Source organism: Phocoena sinus, chromosome 12 (genome assembly GCF_008692025.1).
Source record: "Phocoena sinus isolate mPhoSin1 chromosome 12, mPhoSin1.pri, whole genome shotgun sequence".
In the NCBI taxonomy this organism is placed as follows: Eukaryota; Metazoa; Chordata; class Mammalia; order Artiodactyla; family Phocoenidae; genus Phocoena; species Phocoena sinus.
In genome coordinates, this window is record NC_045774.1 from 25,015,408 (window position 1) to 25,031,435 (window position 16,028).

The window sequence follows — 16,028 nt, forward strand, 5'->3', positions numbered from 1 at the left end:
TGGAAATCCCTTTCAAATCTGATTTAAGCAGTTGCATTTTCCCTTCTTAAATATTCTTACCAAGTTTCATTTTGTGGTGTTTGCTAATAAGGACATGAATGTCATAATTGGTTTTTTGCACTATGTGTGGAAAATCAAAATGTTACTAAAACTAACATTGATTTTTGACACATTTTAATAATATTTTTTAAAATTTACTTAGGATATGGAAATTATATTTTAATTTCTACCTCAAAGCACTAATATTCTTTCAACAAATATTTATTCAGCATTTGCAAATATGGATGAGGCACTTTAGGGGATAACACTAATAATAATCCGTAACACATATTGAGCACTTTTGATGTGCCCATTCTGTTCAAAAAGCTCTTTACATATATTAACTCTTTACATCCTTATAACAATCCTGTGACATAGGCATTATTAATCTCACGTTACAGATGGTACAACTGGAACACAGAGAGGTTAGATAACTTGCCTGAGGGTGTGCAGCGTAACTAGGATTCCAGTCATCTGGTTCCAGAGCCTGTGCTCTTAACCATTATACTAAAGTTACAAAGATAAGAGTGTTTCTCTGCTCTCCAGCTAGCTTACATACAGTCTTGTAAAATCAAGTAAAATCTCATGCCACCAAATAGGTAGACAGATGTCTTCTTTTTGGAAAAAAGATTCTGCATCTAAACTTTTCTCCATAGTTAGATAATTAGGATTTTAAAAATTCCTTCTGTACCTATGCAACAATAATTATTGAAGAAACTAATTATATTAACAAATATTGGTAAGTCAGTTCCCTGAAGTGATGTCCCTTGATAAAAGTGAATCACTGTGGATTTTCTTTATTCAGGAAACACGCTGAATGCATCTCTTATTTCTTAGTATATCTTAATTTTATGATTTTAAAACTAATCTTTAGGGAAAGCTCTTGAATGATTGCATTAGCCATTTCTGTAGATAATTTTTATAAATGTGTTCATTTGCTAATATTTAGTTTCTACATGTCTTCTCAAATTCAATATTACTATTTTAAATAGTAAGTCGAACTTTGAAGCATAAAAATGTATACTTTTCTATACTGAATTATAAAAAGAGGATTTTGGTTAATGGAGTAGGTGTGTCTGTGTGTAAACATTCATGTGTATATATTGTATATGTGCAGATGTTTTTCCTTCTTCAGAGTATAACTGGTAATTCTTAAGAATCAAATTTTAATGATAATTTTAATATGATTTTGATATAAAATCCTATACTGTTTATTACTAAGATCTTCAAATGGAATTTACTAAAATTAATAATCACTTATCACTCCACCTAATTTGAGGTATGATATTTGTGTACCTCTTTTAGAAGAGTAGTATTTCATATCAAAATACATCTTCTATATATAACACATACTCAGTTGCTTGATTTGCTCTCATTGTGGCCGCATTCTGATTTTTCTAGCATGGGGTTGGAGGTGGGTGCCTGATTGGCAGTTTTGTCTTGTGGTCTGGCATGGCCCTGTTCATGATGCTGATTACAGGGGTTGACTTGCTACAGATTGACATAAGCTCAAACTTACATTAATTCCAGAATTCTTTGCATTTTATCTCAATTATATTTTATTAAATATCTGTACATATGTACAGAATATGTGCACATACATAATAGAATCATCTTTCAGGGGTCGCACTGGCAAGTCGCACTGACTTGCTTTGTTTTGACCAAAACTTTGATACTCAGAATTCATTAGTACCACCAAATCAATGCATTAACATTTGGATTTTAAAAGAAGGATTTGAAGTTATTCTTTCTCTAGTCAAGACAAACCCCTTTATACTTTTCTTTTGTCACCATTTATACCACTTAGACTCTGTTCCTTTATTGTGTTTTGAGTTGAATTCTGTAAGGCTTTGAATCTCTCCCATAGAGATTGCAATAAATTGTTACTGTACATTTGATCGTGAAGCTGCTCACTTTACATTACAAGATGACCCAGCATAGATAGCGTAGAATGTTTATGGAAAAACAGAACTTACGGAATTTTGTCAGGCCTACGAAACACAACTTGCAGTGCAACCTCTGAATTACTTTGCTAAATCTTCTCCGGTGATCTTTTACTCCATCTTTCTCATCATGCTGACTTGTCTCTCCTCTGTCTGTTCAGCAGTGGGAGACATTTAGTGAACGCTCTTCAAGCTCACAAACTCTGACCCAATTTGATTCTAACATTGCACCAGCTGATCCTGTAAGTCAATCACTTAGCTTGCTTGTTTGAAATTAATTTTATTAACCCAAATTTTCATTCATTATGGTTTTTAGCTGATATGCATGATTCAGTGGAGTGCTTAGAGGGAAATGGTGGCAGGCTTTTCAATTTTTGTGTGTTTAATGGTGGAAAGAACTTTTTTTTTTTTTACCATTCTTTGTATTTTCTAGTTATTTTAATGAGAGAAATCTATGTTTTTAAAATCTGATACATGTGTCTAAAGGAGCATTTTGTGACAGTTGATTTAGTTGACCTTGTTTTCATTTGCTAATTGAGTGTATGTTTTATTAAACATATACTGCTTATTGCAGTGTAATGACAGTAAATACTATTTTATTTGTATGCTTACACATCATGTAACATGTGCTATGTATGTAAACATGCAGTGTCATCTTTTATTTTAACAGTCCAGATGGTACAGCTTTGACTTAATTAGTACGTTGAGTCCTGTTACAGGAGAATCAAGTTCAGCAAAACAATAGTGCTGTTGGTCAGAGATTCCAGTTGTGCAGAGGAGGCTCTGTCTTGTCTTCCTGTGGTTCACTGTGTTGCTTTGAAAATGCTACAAAGTTCACATCCTGATTTAAACAATAAATTCTGTCCCATAGATTGAACTTCATATATGCCCCACCCGTCCCTCAAGTTATTTGAAAACTTCTATACTGTAGCTGTTACAGTCTTCTCACTGTTCATTCCTGCTTTTTCTTTTATTTTTCATTGTTTCCTATAAAGAGAAGGACATGCTAATAAGTACCTTTCAAAAAGAAAAGAGGAAGTAAGTAGGAAGGGAAGAAGAGTGTAAAGGTAGGATTTTTAAAAATGAATTCAGTGAAAAGAATTGGAGAAAGTGACACAAGGCATTCTTTCTAGATGTTTCTGACCAAAGATAGCCAGCATTTATTAATTAAATGTTAAAATAGTCTTGTTATTTAATATGGATTTGGGAGAAGTGGCATTTAAAGATAATAGTACCTCTTCAACATTTTAAATTAATGGCTCTTTGGTGTGTTTTATAATTTTAAAGAATTTATATCTGTTTGAAATATAGAGAATGCTGTTATATTGAATTCAAACATGATGTATGGAAGTGTTTTAAGTGTCTATTTTATAATCTATTCATTATTCAGGGGCCAATTAATATGTAGATTATCTGAGCCTTTGGCCTTCTCTTTCCTTACTACTTTGAGGACATTAATCTTTGCTTTTAGTCTGAAAAATGGGAGAGAAATAAAAAGGCAGCACTTAACAATTTTGACTGCTTATTAGCAGCAGTAATTAAAGTTTCTTGGGAAGTGACATGTGCTATAAGCTAAAAGAAAGTTTTACTTTAGCTCTGAGTTTCATTTCTCCATATTATTCTTATCTCCTACTTACAGAGTCAAGTTAATTTTATTTAAAGTACTTAATAAAAGTATTTTACAGGGGAGGATGTAGCAGTAGAGACTCTTTTATTCTCTAACCCTTAAGAGATATTCAGAGTAATAATTCATAGTATTTTGATCTTTGTCAGGCCAGAAAAGAACATTAAATATAAAAATCTAGAACTCAGAGGCAAACTAAATTGACTCATGACTGGCAGGAAATGCAGGGAAATAGTTGACTTAATAACAGTGATATTCTTGTAACTTTTTGGAAATAATATCCAAATTTGTGAATTCCAGCTCTAGTGTTTAAATGATATGGCATAATTCTTTCTTCTGTTATTTCTAGTATGGCAGGAGGCTCTAGGAAAGAAAGTTTTAAATGGTTAATTGACATTTTAAACCTGAGTTTAGGCCTCTAAATTTGATAAAGTTGGCAGTCTTAAATATTTATAATCTGGTACCTAGAAACATCTTTTTTCTTTTACGCTGGCAAACTATAATCTCACTGTAAACTTTCAATTAGTACAATGCCCTGCTTTCAGTGAGGGTCTGAGTTTCTTAACCTTCATTTAATTCTTACCTGACATGTTACCAGTCTACAGAACACAGCCTGTGGCCACATTCCCAAATGATCCTTTGCAAGGTTTATATAAATAAGGATTATAAGTAAGTAAATAAGGTCCATTCAGATTAAAAGAGACTCACATAGGAGAAAAAGAACACTACAGTTCTGATATGAATTTGACATACCTTACAGTGTCAGAAACACTTAATGGAATAATTTTTTAAAGCCAAATTTTGATAAGTAGATACTGCTCAATAAAGTTTGTCTGTGAAGGACTCCACACTGCTCTGTAGCACTTAGAGACAGCCGTCACCCAGGGCAGTGACCTCACGTGCAAACTAAGATGGTTAATTATTAGGCTCCCAGAATTGTTATGAAACTGAGTTTCTGATATCTCATTTCCAGCAACCTGATTACTTTTGTTGAACTGCTTATTCTGGTAGAATGTGTTTCCACCAGGAAATTCTAGACTGACGAGAAGTGCAGTGCACTGGTCTCTGCCGTGACTTATCTCTGACCTTGAGTGCCGTAGAATGTTGGACTCACTCAGGGTAGGAAAAGGGAGTTCATTTGATCACTGATTATGCCCAGCCAACTCAGTTGGTTTGGTGGAGCCCCCTTCCAGGTGCCTGTGTTATTCTCTAGGAATACCAAGATGTCAAAAAACAAGTCCAGTCTTAAGTAGACCACAGCTTAATCATTATAAACTGATGGTTGTAATATAGCTGACTTTGATAATTATCATATGTACCCGTGAACAAAACTGTGGGCAGAGAACTGTGGGCTAACTCAGCCCAGTGTGTTTGGGCAAGTTTTCACAAAAGAGGGTATGTTTGTATGATGAGTTTCGAATGAATTGGCAGAAGTGGACAAGGGCATTGCAAGAAGAAGGTCACGAGCAGCAGGAATTCAGTGCAGTGAGAGTGCAGGGTAGACACGTATAGGGGAGTGATGGGGAGCTGAAGAGTGTGGCTGAAACCTGACTGGGAAGATCTTTGTTTCCTAGACCAAGGATCTGAACTTAACTGGGAGCTAACAAGAAGTACCATGATAAGATGGGGGCACCAAAGAGGTAGCTGGGGAAGATCGTTCAGGCAACAATGTGAAGGACTGATGGGATCAAGAGAGAGTGAACAAACACATGAAAGAATGCTCAACATCATTAATCATTAGAGAAATGCAAATCAAAACTACAATGAGGTATCATCTCACACCAGTCAGAATGGCCATCATCAAAAAATCTACAAACAAGAAATGCTGGAGAGGGTGTGGAGTAAAGGGAACACTCTTGCACTGCTGGTGGGAATGTAAATTGATACAGCCACTGTGGAGAACAGTATGGAGGTTCCTTAAAAAAAAACTACAAATAGAACTACCATATGACCTAGCAATCCCACTACTGGGCATATACCCTGAGAAAACCATAATTCAAAAAGAGTCATGTAGGGCTTCCCTGGTGGCGCAGTGGTTGAGAGTCCGCCTGCCGATGCAGGGGACGCGGGTTCGTGCCCCAGTCCGGGAAGATCCCACATGCCACGGAGCGGCTGGGCCCGTGAGCCATGGCCACTGGGCCTGCGCATCCGGAGCCTGTGCTCCGCGACGGGAGAGGCCACAGCAGTGAGAGGCCTGCGTACCAAAAAAAAAAAAAAAAAAAAAAAAAAAAAAAGAGTCATGTACCAAAATGTTCATTACAGCTCTATTTACAATAGCCCGGAGATGGAAACAACCTAAGTGCCCATCATCGGATGAATGGATAAAGAAGATGTGGCATATATATACAATGGAATATTACTCAGCCATAAAAAGAAATGAAATTGAGCTATTTGTAATGAGGTGGATAGACCTAGAGTCTGTCACACAGAGTGAAGTAAGTCAGAAAGACACATACCGTATGCTAACACATATATATGGAATTTAAGGGAAAAAAATGTCATGAAGAACCTAGGGGTAAGACAGGAATAAAGACACAGACCTACTAGAGAATGGACTTGAGGACACGGGGAGGGGGAAGGGTAAGCTGGGACGAAGTGAGAGAGTGGCATGGACATATATACACTACCAAACGTAAAATAGATAGCTAGTGGGAAGCAGCCTCATAGTACAGGGAGATCAGCTCGGTGCTTTGTGACCACCTAGAGGGGTGGGATAGGGAGGGTGGGAGGGAGATGAAAGAGGGAGGAGATATGGGGTTATGTGTATATGTATAGCTGGTTCACTTTGTTATAAAGGAGAAACTAACACACCATTGTAAAGCAATTATACTCCAATAAAGATGTAAAAAAAAAAGAGAGTGAGATGATGAGCACCTGAACGAAGTGACACAGGAATAGCAAGTAGACAGGGCTGGTTTCAGACAGACAGGATAGTAAGATTTAAGCCAAGTAGAAAATGTAGATATTTGAGCACAATAGAATATTCAGTAAAGTACGAAGATGTATAAAATCAAGTACCTAAATATATGATACAAATGTGCCATGAGTGTTTAGGAATGGGTTTCCTAAAGGCTTTGGGTGATTTGGATAGTTAGAAGAAAGTGAGCAGAGCTTGCCAGTCAGTCTCTTTACTTTTTTCTCTGTTTTTAAATATGGGGATGCTAATTTGGAGCAGAGAAAGTGTTACTTTGGCATCTTGTGCTCAGGACCCAGAGACTTACAGGCATTTATGGTTCTTCATCTGGGTGTTGAAATGCTTAAAGTCAAAGCTCTTTCTTCTGCTGCACATCACAGTCACAGACCGAGCTTCTGATCACTAGTCTGAGGTTGGGCCTGGTCATCTATGTTAAAGCTCTTCCAGGAATTGCCTTGTCCTACTAGTAGCAGGATCCACTGGATTAAAGCTGTTGCAGGCTCATAGCAACAATTAGTTATATGACTGAAGTATGCAATAGGAAATTGATTTGCTGGTACAGAAACTTAGGCAAATTATTTAGAGAATGAATAGAACATTCATGATTTTCTTTTTGGGGGGTCATTATTGTGACTTCCCTTTATTGTACTGGAAATATATGAAAAGGCTACGTAATATATCTGTTACAAATTTTATAAATATGACTGTGTACATATACACAGAATATATATTAGATCAATATTATGAGTTAAAGCATCTAATAAGTTTTCCTTGCTTGTTTTTTCTTAGTGTGCTTTGGGTTTGGAATAAGCATGAATCTATCATGCTTTCTCCTCTAATATTGCCTTAGAATGTTAAAATCTGATTCTCAGCAGTTATTTCTGCTATTAAAATTGTAAGTTAAGAAAATAGTAGTTATTCTTAAAGCCATGTTTTTCATAACCATAAACATAACAAACAACATCTTGAATGTATTGTTAATAATTTCCTGAGTATGACTCATTCTTATGTGAGAAATCTAAACTTTTATCCATCTATTATGTTTATGTTTTATAACTGTAACTTTAGAGTTGTAGGGGAAATGTTAGTTCAGGTTTATTAAGTAGTACATAACCCTGTCCAGAATCTCACTGGTGTAGGGACAGGAAATTACTGTAAATGGATTTATCTGTATAATTGCAGTAAAGAATTCATTTGTTATAAATGGGTTGAATTTAGAGATTATGCAAATAAGCCAAGGAGACCTGTCAAACAGGAGATGGTATGCTAGAACTTGCAGAGGTGTGGTGTTAATACTGTCACCAAAACAGTGTCCAACTTAAATTGAAAGGTCATTATCCTTCACACTAAATTATAAATTTAAACTCATTACTAGATATTTGAAATTTAAGGATCTCAAGTTCAGTCTTTAGCAGCAGCACATACAAAATATGAGCTAGTAGAAGGGGCTGAACTCCTGTAGGCATGTTTTTTAGCTGGTCTGTTGCTGTTAAGCCAAATGCTTGATCCCGTTCTAGTTCCTCCCCTGCACGTCTCAGCTCCCAGGGCCAGGCCTCCCTGGCTACCCAGATGCACCTTTCTCTCTTCCTTCCCTTTTGGAGAGGTTGCCATACATTGCCTTATACTCTTTTCAGAAGTTTATTCTGTCAGTTCCTTTACTCCTCTAACTAGACTTGCCGCTCATGCCTTATGTTGAGAATTATCAGATGTAATATAGTCATGAAAAAATTTAAGGAAAGTATTAATGTTACAGTAGGAGTGTTACTTATCCTAACTCTTAAAAAAATGGATTCCTTTTGTGGAAGTTTTATGCATGAATTTTAAACAGTTCTGTAGAACTAATCTATAGAAAGTATGTATCATGCCTACTGTTACAATATGACAGGCATCTCATTAACTTTGTTTTATATATGAAAAAGTAAAGTGTCAAATTTTTTGAGCAGTTTAGTGAAAATGAATTCAATCTTTTACTTAGTCTTTGGGTTCTCATGAAATAGTTCCTTTTAACCTCAAAGGTTCAGATTTGTATAATTTCATCAGATCATTTCACACTTTGCCTTTGAATATTGTCTTGAATTGTATTTTTATAAGATCAGTTTTCTTCTCAAATCTTTAATCACTCAAAGTTAAAATGTACTTTTTATAAAACAAATCAAATTATTAGGTGTATACAGAAAACCTGACTTTTTAAAATATAATTCTGGAACTTTTATTTAAAAAATTAATTTTCATGCTTGCCTTAGTGTGAATGAGGAACTCTGTCTACCGGTTTTTGGTTATTTCAGGGTACCTGCTTGGCATTTTTAATACAAATTCTGTATTTCCTCCCATTTGTCTGTAGGATACTGCTATTGTTCATCCAGTTCCCATTCGTATGACTCCAAGCAAAATCCACATGCAGGAAATGGAACTTAAAAGGACTGGCAGTGGTAAGGAAGCTGTTGCTGGGTTGTGTCTTAGTTTAAGAGGTTATATTTTAGATTAGCATCAAACCAGAATACACAGGTAATCATTCTGAGTTCAGGTTTCTTTTGTTAATCGCTTATTTTTTTAACATAGTACTTTTTCTGCAATTATATTTGTACTGTGTGTGTGTGCTTGTATATTTTTTAAAATTTATATTACAGTTTTAAAAGCAAATTACTGAATTTAATTTATAAAGTTTTTAAATAAGGACGTTTGGAAAACGTGACTTTTCTGATACCCTGTGGGTTTTTATGATCATTCTTGTGAATTTACATTTAAAGTATGTTCAGTTTTTAACCGAAGAGGTATATGTTAAAGTGAATCTTGACTTTGAAATAGTATATTTTGCTTTAACTCTTGAAGTTTCTCCTCATTTTAGATTAAATGTTTTAGTTAGGGTCTCTCACAGATAGATTTGTTTTCTATGTAAGTCAGCAACATAAATTACTTATTTTACAGTCATTTGTGTGGTGTTTTATTTAACTTATTGCCCTACAGGGATAAAATTAACAAAGTATGAACATGCAGATTGACTTTTTCATTATAAAGTATCTTCTGTTGTGGCAGAAAACAAAATTCTATATAAACAGGTTTATGTTTGTCCTATTAAATATTATTTTGTCTTACATTTCATGGATTTACTTGCTACTTCTTCGGAGTATTGAAACAAAGTCTTGTACTCTGAGGTTTATGAATTTATTAATTCAGATACCTATATCTTGTATTTTTACCTATTAATTCTCTCCTAGATCATACTAATCCCACTAGCCCATTACTTGTGAAAACATCTGACCTTTCAGAAGAAAATAAGATAAATTCATCAGTGAAATTTGCTTCTGGAAATACTGTAGGTAAGTGAAAGGTAGAATTACATCTTCCATTTGAGGTTTATTAAGTCTGGACTTAGAGTCTGAATAATTCAAATATATAACCATTTAATATTATCTTCACTGGATAATGCAGAGAATAGTCAGTCCTTTTAAACACCCTACCCTCTGTATGAATAAATGGTTGCCCATTGCCACTAAACCTTCTTCAAGGCAGGCCTCCTGTTTGCCATCCCTCTCAACTAGCCAGATTTTGTACATTGTCTCTTTCCCACTAGCTCCTTTCTTTCTGTCTCACAAGAAATTGTGTATATATTCATTCATTCAGCCAATGTTAATGGAATACTATGTGCCAGGCTCTGTTCTAGACGCAGGATTCAGCAGTAAACAAAACAAAACAAAAAAATCTTTGCCCTTTTGGAGTTTACATTCTGTAGGGAAGGTAACTGAAAAAAAGGACTCATATCTTAGGAGATAATTAACACTCTGGATAAAAATTAAGTTGTGAAAGGGGAGAGGTAGTGACATTTTAAATAAGGTGATCAAAGAAGGCCTTACAAAAGATGACATTTGAGTTAAAACTTGAAGGAGACGAGGAATTGGGCTGTGTGAATATCTGAAGGAAGGATGTTTAAGGCACAAGGAACAGCCAATATGAAGCCCTGGTTTAGGGAAGATGCCTTATTTACTGGGAACAGCAAGCAAATGCCCGAAATAGAACTAGTTAGTAAATTTGGCAGGTAGAGGTAGCAAGTGGGAGAATAGTAACTGGGGAGCAGTGTAAGACTGACTTGTACTGAGAAAGATGAAAAGCCATTTAGAAGGGTTTTGAATGGAGAAGTGACATAATCTGACCTTCCTTTTTTAGCAGGACTATTCTGGCTGCTGTATTGGGAATAGGCCAGAAGAAGGCAAGAGTTCAAACAGGGAAAGACCGTTTTAGGAAACAGTTATAACAATACAGGCAAGAGAAGATGATGGCTTGGCCTAGGGTGGTAGCAGTAGAAGTGCTGAGAAGTGGTCAGATTCTGGTTAGATTTTGGTAGGAAAAGACCACAGGATTTGCTTGAATGTCAAGGGGTGGGGGTGGGCAGTCATGGGTGGTTCAAGGGATCTTAGCAACTGGGAATTGACAGAGTCTGTGATAGGAGAAGGTTTGTGTGGGGGGTGGGGGAGTTGGAGTTCAGGTTTGGACATGATAAGTTTGAGATGGAAATGGAAACATTTCCATTTGGAAACATCCAAATGGAAATTCGTTAATTTTAGCATCCTTCTTGTACCAATTAAGTAAACTTCTCAGTGATTTGACAAGAAAAAGGAAAGGGATACATTTTGAAATGAAACTAAACCAAATAACCAGTCCCTTCAATTTATCACTCTTGAAAGGTATGAGTAGTATTTCTTCAAATTATCCCTAGAGTTTCTATTTTAAAACTTCTTTACTGTTTCACAACTCTTAGTCTCTTCTGGGATTCTCTTCTCCTTCATAAGACTTTGAGGAAATTGAAAATGATATTACCTCAGGTGAAAAATTGGTACCCTCTGGTTAATTTCATAAATTTTATTATTGTCTAAGCACATTTTATTCCCTTGTCAAATTTTTAAAAATTTTACATTAACAGTTTTTAAGTTAGCTTTTTTACTTAAGATATTTCTAATTTATTCTTTAAAAATGAATTTTTTCATTACAAAAGTTATTCACACTTGTAGAAATGTAATAAATAAAAATATGAAAATTACTTGTAATCTCACTATTCTGCGAGTGACCGTGATTAGCATTCCTTGTCAACCTTAATCCTCATTCTGTGCATGTTATATTCTTATATGAAATGAAACTGTAATATATGTACTGTTTTCTATCCTCCTTCCATGTAACTTATTTTGAATATTTCTCTGTTATTAAATAATAACTTTTTTAGATTGTAACTTGTTCGCTGTGCATAGTATTGTGTTGTGTAAGTCCATGATTTATTTGATTTATATCTAATTTTTTACAGTTAGTAATACTATGATGAAATGTTAACGTGTTAGCCAATCTTTGAATATCTCTGATTTGAAACAATAATTCAGTTATATAAATGATTATTATTAAATAGGATATATCCCATTTATCAGCAGATGGTTACAGTAGTTCAGACTCTTTTACTTCGGATCCAGAACAGATTGGGAACAATGTAGCTCATCAAAGGTTAGTGTTTCTGTCAATAAAAAGCATAATTAAAATATCTTGTTAACGTTTTAATATTTAAAATTATTTAAAACCAAGTATAAGTTAGTTTTCTCTATTCTTCAGTTCTGCACTTCTCTAAAGGCTGTTAGGTTACCTACTGATTTATGTAAAAGGGAAATGATTTTGATTCTTTCCAACTTTAATAGGAAAACAAAAGGAACCGTTATGTCTTCATGGTATTCTGTGGAAGGTTTAAAATGAGCTGATAATTTCTTGGCAGTAGTGGTTGAATACAGTCCTTTTTGTAGCTCATCAGTGAGAGTCTATTTAAGTAAGAAATGTGCAGATTTCCTTTCATAGCCTTATGGGCAAGTACCAAAAGAATTCAGTGTTTTAAAATGTCATCTGGAAGCACAGCCCAGTGTTGGACTACCTACCCACCCTGAAGATCTGCATTATATATATAACGTCTCAGGCACAAACAAAAAAAGGTGTGGGGTAGGGTGAGGGTAGCAAGGGCTCTGTCTACAAGGGCTTCACCGTCCACTCAGAACTGTGCACAGGACAGAAGCATCTTTCTCCCCCGCTTTTCACGCATTGTAAGAGCCTTTTGCCACACTCCTGGAGGATATATGGAGAGAGTGGTAATATAGAATCTCTGAAGAGCTCACACAGTCAAAAGGCTGCCTTTTCATATATCTTAGAGTTCTCAGCCAGTTTGGATTTTAGTCTACTTTTTATTCCTAATAGTGAGGATCAGATTGCTAAAGTCCATGAGACTCTTTTCAGAATACATAGAAGACTTTGGTGGCCAGTAAGTGAATCTCGAGAGAGGGTTGAGCATGAGGATAAATAATCACCTCTAAAATGAGAGGGCCTGTGGTAACACAGGAATGGGCATCTCACATAGTGGAGCCACATTCTACCTCCGCTTACCAAACTTTAAATAAGTTGAAAGCTAACCATATCTGAAAGTAGAGTTTCTCTTTTTTGAAAATAGCTTTTCAGACTAATATTATCTTTAAATGAATGGAAAAACATTACACTAGGTTAGAAGTCTACCTTGAATTCATGTTAATAACTAACTTTCTTTTTAAATTTTTTGAAATTTTGTTGAATGTATAATTATACTTTATAAAGAAGACTCTTTGCTATATTAAATAACTACTTGTGAGTGCACATAATAAACAGCACTATTTGTTCATTGTAATACTCGTCTGTCCTCTGGAGAAAATGTCTCACCAGTAAGATCCTTTGCTGCTTAGCTGAGTTTGAATGCTTAAGAAGAAAAAAGAAAAGCTCCAATGTCAGTAGCATGACCAATTGTAACGGGGCGAATTTTGCAGGTCTCATTCAGGAATGTCGCCTGATAACACTGCACCACCACCTCCCCCTCCAAGGCCTCAGCCCTCTCATTCTAGATCGTCGTCTTTAGATATGAATCGGACCTTTTCAGTCACCACAGGTAGGGGTTAGAGAACCATAATATATATTAAATATATTAAGCTAAAGATACACAATATTTTCTCTTATTTTTTGATATTTATATGAAGAAAAATTTTGAATTGAAAAAGTATCAAATGAGAGGGAATTTTTTTTCTTAATGACTACCTAAATTGAGTTCAAATGATAACGATGGGAACCTGAGAGATGCCACAAGAGATTTTAAAAGAACCATGTGGGGCTTCCCTGGTGGCGCAGTGGTTGAAAGTCCGCCTGCCGATGCAGGGGACACAGGTTCGTGCCCCGGTCCGGGAAGATCCCACATGCTGCGGAGCAGCTGGGCCCGTGAGCCATGGCCGCTGAGCCTGGCGTCCAGGGCCTGTTCTCCGCAACGGGAGAGGCCACAACAGTGAGAGGCCCGCGTACCGCAAAAAAAAAAAAAAAAAAAAAAAAAAAAAAAAAAAAAAAAGAACCATGTGGAGGTATCAAGGAGGTAAAGCTAATAGGTCTTAAATTACATGACAAAAGAGAAAGAAGAGTCATAACTTACTCAAAGGTTTCAGTTTTTATATGACCGGTCGTATTGTTATCACGCTGGTGGAAATAGAAAAGTTAGGACGGAGGGTGATGATGTTCTGTTTTTGATATTATGCGTTTGAAATGATGAGAAAAAAGAGAAATAATCAACAGGCCAATTGGACTTGTGGATTAGGGAAGATTGATGTATTATTTGAGAACCATTTACATAGAATTAATAGACTGAAGTGTTAAATGAGAGAAAATTTGGAAGTCTTCGTATTTGATAGCTAAAGAGCAATCAGAAATATGGGAAGAAAACCGAGAATGTATAGTGTTACGGAAATAGGGAGGAGCAAGACAAGAGTGCCACATGCAGCAGAGCAAGAGAGATGAGGTCTGAGAAGAGGCCATGAGGCCTGACCACATCTAGACAGCTTTACAAGTTATATGTGGCTTCCAGTACCATGTGTGGTATTGGAAATCTTTTATCATTTGATTGCATTCATTCAGCCTGTCTGTTCTATTAGCAAAGTAATTATATATTTACAAAAAGAAGACTTGTGTGTTCATACAGGACAGCAACAGGCTGGAGTTGTTGCCCAACCTCCTGCAGTGCCTCCAAGACCACAGCCCTCACAGGTAATTCTCCTAGGTATTCACTACTAAGCATCAGTTTTTATAGTCCCCTTAGTCAACTTGTCTGTTAGGTCTTTGATTCTATTCTAGAATTATTCTGAAGATCAGGAATTACATAATTGTCATTCTTAATGTGCACTTATTAATAATTCAGGGAAGGGGACTTCCCTGGTGACGCAGTGGTTAAGAATCCACCTGCCAATGCAGGGGACACAGGTTCAAGCCCCGGTCCAGGAAGATCCCACATGCTGCGGAGCACCTAAGCCCGTGCGCCACAACTACTGAAGCCTGTGCAACTAGAGCCCGTGCTCCGCAACACGAGAAGCCACCGCAATAAGGAGCCCGCACACCACAATGAAGAGTAGCCCCTGCTCGCTGCAACTAGAGAAAGCCCGAGCGTAGCAACAAAGACACAACGCAGCCAAAAATAAATAAATACATTTATTAAAAAAATAATAATTCAGGGAAGCTAGGTCTTATTTTAGAAGATAAGGATTCCAATAATGATTTATTTTTTGAAAGAAGCTCAGAAGTGAACCAAATGATAATATCTTGACAAAGGAGGGTTTAGAGGAAAGAGCCATGGACTGGGAGATATGAGGTGTCCACGTTATGTCCTGGATCTAACAGTGACTCAGAGTAACCTCCCTGCATCTCCCTGGATTTGTTACTGCGTCAGTGAAGGAAGTGTCAGATGACTTCTGCAACCCTCCTGCCAGGTCGAAGTTGTTTGCATCTGCATAAAACTGTTATGTTCCAGGATAGATTCTGGAATATAGCTTAGTTTTATGTGACTGACTGGCTACCTTTTACATGAATGAGTTCGGTTGATTTTTCTGAGTTAGATTCTTATAATGAAGTTGCTTATTTGCAGTTAAAAAGATGGTTTCCTAATCATCAAAGACACTGAAATTTGAATATTCCAGTATTTATTTTATCTAAAGTGCCAACAAAAATGCTTTTACTGTGTTAAGCTGTGAAACCCAGTGAGTTGGTCTCTTTGACTCAAGAACCAGTCTAGTGCAAGAGACAGAACTGTAAACAACAATTATAATAAAAGTGCTGCAGTAGACATATTTATAAAATACTTCGGCACAGCTTTTCTAGCTGGTAAAGTCAGGGATCACATTGAAAAGGTCTAAGTAAAATGAAGTAAGTTAGACTTAAGCAGAGACTTGAAAGATAAAATGGTATTTCTTGGGGAGAGGGCATTACAACCAGAAGGAATGGCATAGAGGTGTAAGGTGAGTCTGGCATATTCTTCAAGGAAAAACCATTGAGTTCAGTACAACTAGAGTCATGGGAAAGGAAATTAAAGAGGTGGAAAAGGGGCAGGGCATCTCCTATGTCATACTAAGAAGGTGGAATTTTTCTTATAGGATATAGAGAATTTTTAAAGGGACTTTTTAAAAAGACTTCAGATTTATTCCTGTAGCATCCTGTACTT

General features: G+C 36.1%; 1 protein-coding gene across 7 annotated transcripts in view; it reads left to right on the forward strand.

Moving 5' to 3' along the window:
* The window catches only part of REPS1 (RALBP1 associated Eps domain containing 1), a 73,216-nt gene that overhangs the window by 49,244 nt on the left and 7,944 nt on the right, over positions 1-16,028 (forward strand). The window contains exons 10-15 of one of the 7 annotated variants that reach the window (XM_032651280.1): positions 2,144-2,224; positions 8,862-8,949; positions 9,736-9,837; positions 11,929-12,001; positions 13,330-13,448; positions 14,520-14,584. In XM_032651280.1, coding sequence (XP_032507171.1) covers positions 2,144-2,224; positions 8,862-8,949; positions 9,736-9,837; positions 11,929-12,001; positions 13,330-13,448; positions 14,520-14,584 — 528 coding nt within the window. Of the gene's footprint in view, positions 1-2,143; positions 2,225-8,861; positions 8,950-9,735; positions 9,838-11,928; positions 12,002-13,329; positions 13,449-14,501; positions 14,585-16,028 lie in introns of all 7 variants that reach the window. The other 6 variants (XM_032651281.1, XM_032651278.1, XM_032651279.1 and 3 more) reach the window with 6 other exon arrangements.